This window comes from Canis aureus, chromosome 19 (assembly GCF_053574225.1).
Source record: "Canis aureus isolate CA01 chromosome 19, VMU_Caureus_v.1.0, whole genome shotgun sequence".
NCBI classification, from domain to species: domain Eukaryota; kingdom Metazoa; phylum Chordata; class Mammalia; order Carnivora; family Canidae; genus Canis; species Canis aureus.
The window spans coordinates 15,357,717-15,372,644 of NC_135629.1; the positions used below are offsets into that span (position 1 = coordinate 15,357,717).

The window sequence follows — 14,928 nt, forward strand, 5'->3', positions numbered from 1 at the left end:
CAGGCTCAGCAAATTACTAATTTAACTCGTTAACATTCTTCCTTGTTGAAAAATTTTAAAGTATTAAAATACCTGCTTTTATTGTCCTTGTCATTTTTAAAATTGCTTCTTCATTTTGTGGGATGAGAGTAAGATAAAATTATTTTTATCAAAAGTAGCACAATTCTGATTAGCAATACCTAAGCTTATTTGAAAAAGAAGTTGGAATGATTTGTATGTTTCTATCTTCTATGCCGTGATATTTTACTGATTTCATTATGCAAAGTGAGTTAATAAGTTGGTTAAATAGTAAGCTAAAAAATAATAATTAAGAATTTCTTTTCTTGACACTAAGCCAAAAGCCCAATTTCTGTAGTTCTATCAACATTATATTTACCAAATACCAACCCATTTAACTAAATTTTTAAAAGATATTTTGTTTTTAAATAATCGCTTTACCCAATGTGGGGCTCAAACTCACAGCCCTGAGATCAAGAGCCACATGCTCTTCCAACTGAGCCAGCCAGTCACCGCCTTTCAAATAAATTCTTTAAACTGAAAACTAGAAGTCATTTAAATTAGCACAGAACAACAACAACAACAAAAATTAGCACAGAACATACACTGTTGAAAAATCCAAGATTGGGTCTAAATTCCATTATTTATTGTTTGATCTTGGCAATTGTTGTTTGATCTTTGGCAAATTATTTAACCTTTTAGACTCCTTTTCTTCATTGTAAATTGGCTAATTACCATTTGGGTCCCCCACTAAATCACAGGAGGTGCATAGAGACTAAGGAGGAACTGCTTGGTAAAAGCCACAGTGGCACACAAAAATTCCTTAAAATCCAGTTCATATGAAAATGCCTTTCAATATCTTCAGAAAACACTCAAGATTTCTAATCTATAATTCCTAACAAAGGATCAGCTCCCTTCAATGATGTGTCAAACAAGATGCTGACATTAACACACACTCTTTCCAGGAGCCAAGCTAAGTCATTATAACATTATTACTCTAGATTCAGTTTCATTGTTCAGTTGTCCCAAGTAGGTAGAAAGACTGCTTTTATTTTCTTCAGATCTGCAACTATGGTTTCAATTCCTTGTACGGCTTGCGCCTATTTGGATTCATCAAAATATTCAACCTCTCCTCCTAAACTCAAAGTGTCATACATTTATTCCAGGTTTGTGATACAAAGTTTTTTCCCCACATTAAAATTGTTTTAATTTAAACTTGTCATGTTGGTCCGCATTTAAGTACTTTTTAATGAAAATTGTAATGGTGCTTATTTTCAATCTGATTAGCAGTGACGCGAATTTTTACTGTTCAAAGATCTCTGGTCTTCCGCTCAATACCTGACCTCTCCAACTTAAGTTTTGCTCTTCTGGCTTTGCCCTCACTGGGTATTCCACTTTGTGTGGGTCAAGAACTCTAGTTAAGGGGCGCCTGGATGGCTCAGTTGACCAACTCTTGGTTTCTCTCAGGTCGTGATCTCAGGGTCATGAAATGGAGCCCCGCATTGGGCTCTGTGCTTAGTGCCAAGTCAGCTGGGGACTCTCCCTCTCCTTCTGCCCCTCCCCACTGCTTGAGTGCATGTGCTCACTCTCTCTCTTTCTCTCTCTCTCTCCCTCTGAAATAAATAAATCTTAAAGAACAACAAAAAGAATTCTGGTTAATTCTTCAGGAGTCAATTCAGAAGTCTCTTGGCTCCTAATGTACCCCATTCACACCTTTATTACAACTATGTTTAACTGGACCACAATTATTCATTTACATTCCATCCTGCTCCTCAGACTATGAAACCACATATTAAAACCCAAGATTTGTTCATATTTGTATTTCTAGCACATAATAGTTCATAACTGTTAAATGGGAAAATGACTACATTTTACATTAAAAGGTAGTTTCCGAGCAGCCCGGGTGGCTCAGCGGTTTAGCACCTCCTTCAGCCCAGGGCCTGATCCTGGAGACCGGGGATTGAGTCCCATGTCGGGCTCCCTGCGTGGAGCCTGCTTCTCCCTCTGCCTGTGTCTCTGCCTCTCTCTGTGTGTGTCTCTCTCATGAATAAATAAATAAAATCTTTAAATAAATAAATAAATAAATAAATAGATAGATAGATAGATAGATAGATAGATAGATAGATAGTAGCTTCCAATTCTTCTTAAAAATTGTACCTGGTGTTTATTTGGATCTACATCCTTTTGTTTTTTGTAGGATGTGATTATCATGGCACCTGCATTACTGATTCTATTGGGGGCTACAGTGATACTGAAAGCAGACTTACTTCCTGATAAAAAATGTAGGTACCATCTATTAAATTCAGTAGTATTTCTTTTTTTTAAAAAGTACATTACAGGGCAGGCCCAGTGGCTCAGCAATTTAGCATTGCCTTCAACCCAGGCCCTGATCCTGGAGACCCAGGATTGAGTCCCACGTCGGGCTCCCCGCATGGAGCCTGCTTCTCCCTCTGTCTGTGTCTCTGCCTCTCTCTCTCCCTGTGTCTCTCATGAATAAATAAATAAAATCTTAAAAAAAAATAAAGTACATTACAAAAATATAGCATTATTTTTTCCTAAATAATCCTTCAATTAGGAAATTATGTATGGGTTTTTTAAAAGAAGAATATTTATTCTTATCACAATACAAACTCTTTGAATATGCTGTACTTTAAGAAAGCAAAGTTGGCTAGAATGCAAGTTTTGTACTACAATGGGGAATCATATTCCAAGTGTGGGTATACGGGCACTATAGAATAAAGCTGAAGCTGATGACCACATGTGGAATGCCCTTCCATGCAAGGACTTAATTACAAGTCCTCACAACCAAAGAATAAAAACCTTACACTATGATCAACGGATTTCATGTAAGGACAGAGCCTAAGAAAATTGTCACATGGTCTATATGTAGTGTTGTCTGAGAGAACTTTCTATGATAAGGACACTGTTCTATATCCTCATTGTACAATGTAATAGGTACTACACATAAGTCAATACAGAGTAGTTGGAATATGGCTCATGCAACCAAGGTAATGAACATTTGGTTTAACTCACATTTAAATAGTCCATATATGGCCAGTGGCTACCATAATGGACAGAGCAGTATAGACGGAGCACTACCAGTCCTGTATGTGGCAAGTATAGACACAGAGTTGTAGGAGGTATTAAAAATTAAAGATCAATGGAAATATCCTAACCATGTAGTAAATAAGTAAAATTCGGTTTCATAATGATCTGTACAATATTACCCTAGTTTTAGGAAAAAATTTAACAAGTTATAGCAACATAAACCATGGACAAAAAATAATGAATTTATCACATTTTAACACTATTCTCAGTTGCAGGATTACAGGTAATTTTTCTTTCTTTTTTCTTTCTTTCCTCACCTGTGCTTTCCAAAATTTCTAAAATGAACAGGCATTGATTTTGTAATTTAGAGGAAAGCTTTTATTTTGAAAACAAAGTGGTTCATTAAAGAAAAAACCCTCTTTTCTATTAATGCCTAAGTAGTTTTGCTCACAAATTGTTTCATAACGAGAAACAAATTAATTTTATATCATGAACCAATGCATATACAAATATTTAAGTATATTCATGTAGTGGAAATAAGAGGTTCAGGAAATAATTGTATTTTATTCCATGTCATTAAAAACAATTCTAGCCACAAACCAGTAAGTTTTTGCAGTCAATTTTATAGATAGTGGACCTCAGTTTGAAAACTATAGTTATAATGAATGATAAATGAAAATATTCATTGTTTCAGTCTAAAAAAATAAAACCCTATATATGCTATAGGTAAATGTCTGGGCAAGGTTAGAAAGATAATGAGTTAAAAGCAGTTTTAAGTCAACTTTTTCTGAAATCATTTTATTATACCTTCTAATAATCATAACATCCTACAACAGACAATAATCATACTGTAAAAATTTACGAGTGCTGCCTCCGTAAAATTGCTTCATCACGTTGCTTCTTTTCATCATCAGCTTTACTTCTCCCACCTACCAACTTCACCATTACAGTTATTGGTTTAGCCCAAGTCCTTTTACATTGGGAACCAAATCCTGATCAAGAACCAAAGAACGTGGAACTAGGCTATCACGTGAGAATAAATGCTCCACAAGAAGAAGATGTAAGTATTTATTCTGACAATTGTCCTTAGAGTCAATTTTAACTGCATTTTCCCTATCAAATGAAAATTTAAGTCACACACACACACACACACACACACTAAATTGACTCAAGAGTTTTCTGTTCAGCTCCAAGGAAGAGTAGGGTGTGTCTGTTGAAATGACCATGAGCTAGTGCCATGCATGTTGCTTAGCATTGATAGCAGCACAGAACATTTTAACTTTGCCATGATTCTTTGACTACGAAAAGAAAGTTAAAAAAAAAAAAATTAAAAAAAAAATTTAAAAAAAAAAAAAAGAAAGTTAAGTGGCTTTGAGGGTAAACTGGATCTAATACTTTAAAACAGGCAAAGAGAAAAAGAGAAGAGAGCAGTAGAGTACAATGGGAGGCAGTGGAAGACCTAACCAGAGAGAGGCCAATTTCAACCACTTTCTGATTTGGCAACCTTGGGCCAGTCACTGTGTGTGTGTGTGTGTGTGTGTGTGTGTGTGTGTGTGTGTGTGTGTGTATCTTACCGCAGGGATTATCTTAAAGCATTTAATATCTAGGAGATGTGCAGTAAAATGAAATAAAGGGAAAAGCAATTAGTATTAGCTATGTTTTCAGTCAATACAGAATTCTCGAGAATTTCCCCTATCTTTATACGGTAACTTTTTACCTCTGGGGAGGAGACTGGGACTACAGATGATGGTTGAAGTGACTGTGAGCCTTAATCATAGTATTTTGTTTGTTTTTATAGGAATGTGTTCATGTATCATTGAGGAATTAATTATTACATTATTATTATACTGTATTTTCTTTTAATGCCCAAATGCTAGAATTCGGTAATTTATTTTTGCTCATTTTTTAAACTCATCTTTGTTGAGGTATGAATGGCGTGTAAAACGCTGTACATATTTACATAACTCGATGAGTTTGAGGATAAGCATATATGTACCCATGAAATCATGTGCTTATTTTTTTCCTAGCCAAACTAGTTCATTGCATTTTATTTATGTGCCATTTAAAAAGTGGAAGAAAATGCCTATTGGATTAAAATAACTCTCTTGATGCTCTTTCCCTTTTCTGTATCATGACTTGTGGGGTTTATTTTTAGTATGAAACCAGAAACACTGAAAGCAAACTCGTAACCGTTCTTCATCAAGGCTTTTCAGCAAGTGTGCAGACCATCCTATGGGATGGCCACTCCCTCCTGCCAAGCGACTGGGTTTCTGCGGAGCTTAAAGCCCCACCAGGTAAGGCAGGCTCCTCATCGGCTTATATTTTATTCCTGACCTTGCAGGTGAGGCAAAGTTGGAAAATCAAGTGGCTTTTCCTTTCCATAGTCAGTCAGCAGCTCCTGCCAAGTGTTTTTCCTCCTCATCGACATCCTGACTGAGGCTGTGATCACTTAGGGCCCTAACCCACCCACCCTATTGCAGCTGGAGCATCTCTGCAGATGTGGCTTACACTGCTCATTCCCTGGCTCCCAAGTCAGAGGGTCAGCAGCAAAATCAAGGCCAATCAGGTCTTTTGTAATTGCTAAGACCTTTTCCAACCATACCCTACATGATTCCTCTGCTTTTGTCAGATTGCTAAACATTGACACCCCCTCCCTCCCACCCCATACACACACACAGCAGCCCATTCTTGCCTTAGAGGTTTTGCTTTCTTGGATTCATCTCTCACTGCTTTTCTGAATCCTTCCCATACTTCAAAGCCCAAAGCAAGTTGTACCACCTCTACAAAGGCCTTTGACTTTTCATCGTATACACTGAAGGATACTCTTCTTCCTCAAAATCCATTCATGGGCTGGGTGACTCATTGGGCACATATGACATTATCTTTCACAGATAAATAGATTTATACGCTGCCACCTCTGAAAAGAAACCTGGTGGGGGCAGGGACAGGGTCTCACGCTTCACTGAGCCAGGAGAATGAACACTGCATGCTTTAGAAGGAGGGTTCCCTGCTGTCCTGTTTGTGGAGTTCTGCATTCTATGACTTTTCATACCAGACTGAAGAGAGCTGCTGATGGTTCACAGAAGCCACAACACCAAACCACCTACCGTGAAAGGGGACAGACAGCACCCACGGTCTATACTGTCCTTTGCTGAAAATTAGACTTTCTAAGACGTAGAATTGGTGATACTTGTGATTAAACCCTTGAACACTCTCTCTCTCTCTCTCTCTCTCTCTCTCTCTCTCTCACACACACACACACACACACACACACACACACACACACACCAGGGAAAGAGAGGAGAGAAGGATCACCAAGTCCCAGGTCATGTGAGTGTACCTGGTAACAATTGTCTTGGCCAGTTTGACCCATGGGTAATCATCCAACCGGTGCCTTGTCATATCACTGGGTGAAAAGGCTACACACCCCCTGAACTGTGTCGATGGGTGAGAGCAACACCGTGAGGATCTTCCCGTTCAGTCATCATTATAACATGCTGCCCAGACCACATAGCAGCCAATTCACAATGACCTTGATTCCAAGTTCAGAGACTAATCCAAGTTAAAAGACAAGATTACAAATACAGACCTTTGTGTGGCTTACCTTAAACTCTTTTACCACGTCTCAAGTAATAACAGGACTACACCTGTAATGGCATCTTTCAGAATTACGTTTCTGCAATTCTAATTATTCTCTGACCATGCCAATACACACTGACACAAATGAAAAATTAATTCTCCCTTGAATCAGACTGAATTCATACCAAATAATTCCTTGGAAGAGACGTGGGAGACAAACATTACAGGAGCCTCCAAACCATACCTGGGCATGGAACGTCTGGTCATGTAGTGTATGGACACTACATTGAGTACAAGGCATACACATAGATCTATATATGTTTGTTGTATATGAATATATAGAAACAAACTGTCTGATAGTACATGGTAATCGTACAAAGTAGCCAGTGTCCCTTTTGTGGAACTGCTCTGCAGACAAAAGGTGTTTGTCTTCTCCTCCTTGAACTACACTGGCTGACAGTGATAAATGTGATCATAGGATTGACTTAAACGAAGCTAAGACCACTTCTTTCCTTCAATATTTAATCTAAAGGCTCCCACTTTGATGAGGTCCTCCCTGCTCCTCAGCCCAAAGTTTTTTCCCCTTCCCTAGCAAGCACAAGGCCCATCACCGCATGTGTTTCGAAGCCTCAGCATCCATGGTGACAATGTGGTCTGTAATGAAAGCAAGGCTTTCCAGTCAAATAATCTTCAGAAATCCTGAGTGCAATGAACATAATGCGTTTGGTGGAAAATCATAATATTCTCTTGACATCTTTGCACATTAAGGAGGACTTCAACATGCTACTATGCACAGAGTCTCCAAAGAAGTGTTATTATTTTGCAGCGTTGCCAGACCCACTTCCTCCAGAGTGGCAATCTATGTTATTCATGATGTACTGGGGTGCGACCTAATGAATCACACAATTCTAGGCTGGAAAGCAGCAGACCTTCCTCTCCCAACTCTCCCATTTCTGGTTGGAAAAACTGAGGCCCAGAAGTGTCACAGCTCGTTATTGAAACATGTGGCATTAGAATACCAAGGTTGCTGGGCCCCAAGCTCTGAATGACAATCTCTTGTATTGCTCTTAAATGTTCATACAAATATGCCACACACACACACACACACACACACACACACACACCTGTAGCCCAAAGTAACTGGAAAACTTTTTAATGCCAGAAACTCAGGCTTCGTAATCCTAGCTTCATCCCCCAGTAAACCAGCCCTCTGCAAATAGGTTTCTATACATTTGTGATAACAGTTACTTTGTCATGGTCAGATGTTCCCCCTCAGTACAGTTTCAGAGGAAGTAAAAATTTAAAAGCTCTCATGGCAATATTTTGTTCTTATTTTTGACCATCTTATTGACTATCCAGGGTCTCCTGGAACCTCGATTGTGAATTTAACGTGTACCACAAACACAGTATTCAATAACTCTAATCCGTTAAGACCCTACCAAGTCTCTCTGCACTGTACCTGGCTGGTTGGCAAGGATGCCCCGGAGGATACACAATATTTCCTCTACTACAGGTGAGTACCTATTTTTGCTCATGCAAATGCATCATTTCCTCTAGTCTTAAAAACTTATGAGTGCTTCAATTTAGGTACGGCTCCATGACCGAAGAATGCCAAGAGTACAGGAAAGACACCCTGAAGAGAAATATTGCATGCTGGTTTCCGAGGACTTTTATCAGTAGCAGAGGGAGTGACTCACTGGCAGTGCAAGTAAAGGGCTCGAGCAAGCATACTATAATCAAGCCCTTTGATCAGCTATTTGCTCTTCATGAAATTGGTAAGGTACACGTAACTCAAAGCTGAAATCACCAAATTGCAGAATCCCAGCATTGGAAGGGTTTATAAGGATCCCCTAGTTTGACTAATTTTCCGATGCTAAGTGAACATCTGTCCCCCTGCCTGACAACCCGGGGGCCAGCTCTCTCAACCCCAGCACCACTATTTATGGTTGGATACATGGTCTTGCAGGAGCTGTCCTGTGCCTTGCAGGATTTTTAGCAGCATCCTTGGTCTCTACCTACTAGACCAGTAGCATCCTCCTCCCACCAGCTATGACAACAAAATGTCTCCCAAGATTTCTAAATGTCCCATGGGGGACAGAATGTCTACCACGTGAGAATCACTGAACCAGGGAGTATGAACTCACTGCTGAAGGGAGCAGCCCTTTCTCAGCTCTGACTCATTTCATGAACTTTCTGCCCATTGGGCCTGTGATGGACTGGTAACACCTCCAAATAATTCTCATCCCTTTCCCTACAAGATGGTCTCACAGAGCTAGCCAAAGACAGCCAGCTTTCTCATCCTAAGATTTTTCTTCTCCAAGCTTCCCATCTTCAATTCCTCATGCTTTCCTCTTAGGATCTTCTGCCATTCTGGTCTGTGTCTTTTGAGTTATCCTAAAATGTATCTCTCAGCATATGATCCTCAGATCTAAACATATTATTTAAGGTTTCATTTGCTCAGTTCTCAAAATAGAAATAATCTCCTTCATCCTAGATACTTGTATTAATAAAACTCATCAGGAGCCTTTCACATCACATTCTTGTTACAACTGCTCAAGATTTCAATCATGGCATATTTATTAGCATGGGCTGTGGAGTCAGGCTGCCTGGGCTGGGACTAGCTGACTAGCTCAGTGACTGTAGACAAGCTGGTCATTCCTCTCTACCTCAGTCTTCTCATCAGAAAGAAATGGGGAGAAAGTCACACTTCCTACAAGGTTTTTGTGAGAATTAAGTGAGTTAATAACCATGCAGTGCTCACAACAGTGGCTGGTAATTATACATAATTATAAATATACAAAATGTTACTTAAAGGGACATGACTTATCTATATCTCTACCAAATAAAGTATAACTTTGTTTAAAGAACCATCTCACTAAAGATGTTTTGTGACTCTATTCAATAGTCTATTTCTCAGATAATCTAAAAATGTCACTTTCCTGAAAATTGGTAATAAAAAATGCTGAGGACAACCTAGGAAACATTATTGATATGAAAATGGACACAATCTGGTATAGACCACAGGAATTCATTCTCCTGTGTGATTTTCATTTCTTTGAGATCAATTCCTCATATTACTAAAAGAAATACATGCTTGGTTAAATATTTTCTGCTTAGGGAACGGCAGGCTCTGGAACCAATAGGTCTCATTCTTAGTTTGTCCCTAAGATTCATGAATTGTGAGATCTAAGTCACATAACCTAAGACAAGAACGCTCACTTAGAAATAATTTCCACCCATATCACAAGGCTATAAGACAATCCAGTGATAAGTCAGGGAAAAGAATTTGAGTTCTAAGTTAAGGCAAATGTGCCCCAGCGACCCCTGGGTGGCTCAGCAGTTGAGCATCTGCTTTCAGTTCAGGACATGCGTGATCCTGGGGTCCTGGGATGCAGTTCCACATTGGGTTCCTCGCAGGGAGCCTGCTTCTCCCTCTGCCTAGGTCTCTGCCTCTGTGTCTCTCTCATGAGTAAATAAATAAAATCTTAAAAAAAAAAAAAAAAAGACAAATGTGGCCCAATCCATTCTTTCTATGCAAGAGAAAATTGAGGCTTCCCACTCCATCCCCCAAACAAACCTGAAAGGCAGCAAACAAAACAACATGAAACAAAACTGAAGCTCCAAATGAGGAAATTATTACCCAGAGCCACACACCTGCTAGGTAGAGGCAGGGCTGGGTGGAAGCTCCAGGGCAATTTCTCTCCAGGAGGAGGTTTACTTAGTTTGGTCCTGCTTGAGAAACAGGGATAGTGAGGTGGGTCTTGCAATGAGCTAAAGGGGAAGGGGACTCAACCATTTGATGCCATTTAGAATAGGAATCCTTTAAAATTACAGGAGAGATTTCTTCAGTGCTGCAATGTAGGAGTCATCTGCAGCCACTGGGGTCTTGTGGCTTGAAGATCAGTTAGTTAAATCCTGAGCGTAGATACTTGAGAAGATTGTATCTTAGAAATGCCTTGAGGAGTGTGAGTGGATTGGATTTATCAGCCCAGACCACTGACCTTTCATTCTCTAACCTAGATCGAATTAATCCTCCAGAGAATGTCACAGCAGTGATTGAAGGAAGCGGTCTTTCTATTCAGTGGAAGAAACCTGTTTCTGCCTTTCCAATTCACTGCTTTGAATATGAAGTGAAAATTTATAACACAAGGAAAAATTATTTCCAGGTAATTCTTCAGATCATTCCAATATTTGATGATAGCATTCTCTTTGAAATATTTTTAAAATGATATTCAGTGACAGCTGTGGTTATAGCTTGGAACTAACAAGGTCAAAGATAACTTATATTTACCCAAGTTTTATAAAAAATAAACGAAATGTTACTGGCTTTTTGTGTTGAAAGGACATACTTTTGGTTCAAAATAACACAAAGGATCAGATAAAAACTCATCAGCACTACTGTTGGTGCAAAAATAAAATGTTGCAGTCACTATGGAAAACAGTATGGTAGTTTCTCAAAAAAATCATAAATAGTATTATCATGTGATCCAACAATTCCACTTTCTGGCATACAACGAAAAGAATCGTCAACAGGGTCTCAAGGAGAAATTTGCACTCTCACGTTCATAGCAGCATTATTCACAACAGCCAAAAGGAAGAAACAACTTGAGTGCCCTCCAACAGATGATGAATGGATAAACAAAATGTGGTATATCCATACAATGCACTATTATTCAACCTTAAGAAGGAAGGGAATTCTGACACAGACTTCAACCTGGATGAGCCTTCGAGGACACCATATTAAGTGAAATAAACCAGTCACAAGAAGACAAATATTGTAGGATTGCACGTATATGAGATACCAAGAGTAGTCAAACTCAGAGACAGAAAGTACAATGGTGGTTTCCAGGAGCTGGGGGAGGGGGCGTGGGGAGCTGTTGTTTAATGAGTAGAGTTTCGGTATCACGGGCCATATGAGTGCTGGAGCTGGTTGCAAAACAATGTGAATGAATGTTCTCACCACAGTGGAGCTGTACACTTAAAAATAGTTAAGATGGTAGATTTTATGTTTTTTTTTCACCACAACTGAAAATATGCTCCTCAGCTCTAGAGAACACAAAGTTCAAGGGACAAGGAACTGAGAAGCCAGCCTGTGCTTATTAAGCCTCAGCTACCTGTCAAGCTTTATTTATTATGCTCATTTATTCCATCCTCCCAGTAACTCCATTAAGTAACTATCATTCCCATTACACAGGTAAGTGAGGCAGAGAGATTAAGCCACTTGCCCAAAGTCATAAAGCTGGCCAAGCGTAGGGAAGTTAGGATCACAATTCGCCTCTTACGGATAGTAGGGAAAGCAAATTCCATTCCATCCAAGTTGGTTCAACCAACATTGACAAATTGGTTTGTGCGTGGGAAGTATGAAGAGAAGTACAACAGTGTCTCTGCCATCAAGGGGCCTCATCTAGTGGACCCACTCAGCACCTCACAGTAAGGGCCCCAGAGGTCTAGGGTCTAGGTCTATGGTGTAGGGCTCCCACTGAGAGGAATGGAGCAAAATCATTAAGTAGAGAGTAGAAGCCTGCCTGTTGAGAGGAGACCAACCTCTGTAGCCAGTGCTTCTCCAAAATAGCTATGCTGGAAGTCTGGCTTTTAAAAAAAATTTTAATTTTTAATTAGATTTCTAATTTCATTTCTAATTCTTCTTTTGTAAGATACAGTTAAAATAAAGGCTAGAAAAATCGAATATACCCAGAGAGAAGCCCGGTCATCATGGGATTGGATGTCGCGGCAATGTCAAATTGCTACAAAAGCTCCAAACCTGTTTTCTCGATTTCTGTGTTTACCTCATTGTGGATCAGTAGTAAACCGTTCCTGCCCCACACCGGTCTGCCAACCACACTTTCATGACAGGGGGTCGAGGCAGAGCTCAAAGGCTTAAGAGAGCATGGCTCCTTCAGCCAAGTGGCAATAAGTGAGTTGGCCTAGATATAAAGCCAACATTAGAATAATAAGTCTAGATCCTACAATGGTACTTCTCCAAGAATGGAAATTTTTGCTTAAAAAAAAAAAAAGAGGAGTGATTTCTCTTTTTAAAACCATTGCCAGAGGCACTGAAAGCCACTGAAGAGTTTTTATTCAATACAGAACTGTGACTGCATCTGCAAAATCAGAGAATAATTTTGGTGGCAGCATGAAAGCTGGACTCGTGTGGAGGGGCCAGTGGACACAGGCATCTGGGGTTAATGGCTATGGCAACTGGCCAAACAAAAGATAACAAGAGAAATCAGGCTGTGGTCGTGGGGTAGGGTGAGTAAAGGAGAAACACACCCAGAAGAATGTAAGAGAAAGTGTCAGGGACACATCTCTGGTTTGGGGTGTAAAGGATTAGCTGAATGGTGTGGACACTGAGCAGTAGAGTGAGTTAACAGAGAAAGGCTCATTTGTGAGAAAACAGCCTCACTCTAACACTGCACAATGCTAGCCTAAATTGCCTGTGACAGACTGGCATTTATTAAGAGCCTATTATTGTATTGCACTAACCAACATTGCTGGTTTTGCTCATCAAAGATGGGCTGAATATTGGCAGTTTTCACAGGATTCAAACCAATACATTCTTAAACTTGGAATTACAAAGAAAATTCGGTTTAATTCAATCATCGTGCTTAGGTGTCGTTATTCCCATCTTACAGGTGAGAAAACAGAGGCTCAGAGAGGTCAAGGAATTTGCCTTGCAGGTAGTTTGGAGTATAGGATTCAAACCCAGCTCTTCCTAGATTCAAGGACTCCACTCTTTTCTCTGTGCATGGTGCCCCCTGGCTCCAGTTGTTTGAGACATTCTTGTACATCAGGAATCAGCAAACTGTTTTTTTCTTTCTTTTTTTTGTAATGGGCAGATATTTTAGGCTTAGCAGGTCATATGGTTTCTATCACAATTACTCAGCTCTATCATTGTGGAACAGAAGCAGCCATAGAGAATATGTAAACAAATAGGCATGGGTGTGTTCCAGTAAAACTTTACTTGTGGATACTGAAATTTCAGTTTCACGTGTCATGAAATACTCTTTTGATACTTTTCAATCATTGAGAGATACATAAACCATTTGTGGCTTGCAGGCCCTACAAAAAGAGGCTGCGGGCCAGACTGGCCCACACATTGTAGTTTGCTGATGCCTACTAAATAGGTTGGAAACCAAGTGACATCATTTAGTAATTGACTTCAGAATATGGAGGGACGAGATGAGGAGGATTATGCATTCTACTATGGGCCATTCTAGTCTTTCCATCTGAAAACAGAACTGGACCCAGATAAATCATCTAGATGTTACCATTGACTTTTTATTTATTTTGGTTACAAGATCACTTTCCCCAAAGGGTAGCTGCCAACACACCCTTACTGAAGCTGTCTAGAATAAACTAATCAACGTATGCCCTATTGATTTTAAACAAGTCCGGTAACAGTGGATCACTTTACTTAGATATGACCTTCTCTTCTAATAGCTGACATTACTTAAATTATATGTCTGGAAATTCTAATAATGCTAATTTCCCCCCCATTTAGACGGAAAAAATAACAACGAATGCATTCATCTCGATAATTGATGATATTTCTAAGTATTCCATTCAAGTGAGGGCAGCAGTGAGCTCTGTGTGCAGACAGACGGGGTTTTGGAGTGAGTGGAGTCAACCTCTACATGTGGGTAAGTATCTTCTGTTTATTTTAAAGTAAGCGACTACGCTTGTGGTTAAAACAGATAATCCTGAAAAGTGTACACATTCACTCATGGATCAAAATGCCTCATCTTCTGTCCATTTACTGCCTTCTTGACCAGAGATAGGTTTACCATTAAGCCAATGAAACTTACATCTTCAAGCCTCTCACTAGCACAAGCCTTGCTAAAGCCCAGTACCTAATTTCTTTCTTTTTTTTAGATTATCTGATTCTGTTATCCATCTTTTTAATAATGAAGGTTTCTGGAATAATTGTAGACTCACATGCAGTTGGAAGATATAATACAGAGAGAGCCCACGTATCTTTCATCCAGCTTCCCCCAAGGTTGCAAAACTATAGTACAGTATCACAACCAGAAAATTATCATGGATACAATGCACTGACCTTATGTGGATTTCATCAATTTTATATGTGCTCATTTGTGCATTGAGCTCTATGTAATTCCATCCCATTTGCAGGTTTAGGTATCCATCACAAGGATGCCTCCTGTTGCCCTTTTATGCGTCTCTATTCCTAAACCCTGCCAACTACTAATCCGCTCTCCATCTCTGTCATTTTACCACACCTAACTTTGAATTCCTATTTTTGTTCCTTTCCTTAAAGCAGGTTCCAAAATTGAATTAGCTCAGGGC

General features: G+C 39.5%; 1 protein-coding gene across 2 annotated transcripts in view; it reads left to right on the top strand.

Annotated features, from left to right (window-relative positions):
- The window catches only part of IL5RA (interleukin 5 receptor subunit alpha), a 70,463-nt gene that overhangs the window by 3,554 nt on the left and 51,981 nt on the right, over positions 1-14,928 (top strand). For both annotated transcript variants that reach the window (XM_077858033.1, XM_077858032.1), the window contains exons 3-9: positions 2,195-2,279; positions 3,960-4,105; positions 5,201-5,339; positions 7,984-8,137; positions 8,212-8,399; positions 10,645-10,790; positions 14,126-14,264. In XM_077858033.1, the coding sequence (XP_077714159.1) occupies positions 2,207-2,279; positions 3,960-4,105; positions 5,201-5,339; positions 7,984-8,137; positions 8,212-8,399; positions 10,645-10,790; positions 14,126-14,264 (985 nt within the window). In that variant the 5' untranslated portion in view covers positions 2,195-2,206. The remainder of the gene's footprint in view (positions 1-2,194; positions 2,280-3,959; positions 4,106-5,200; positions 5,340-7,983; positions 8,138-8,211; positions 8,400-10,644; positions 10,791-14,125; positions 14,265-14,928) is intronic.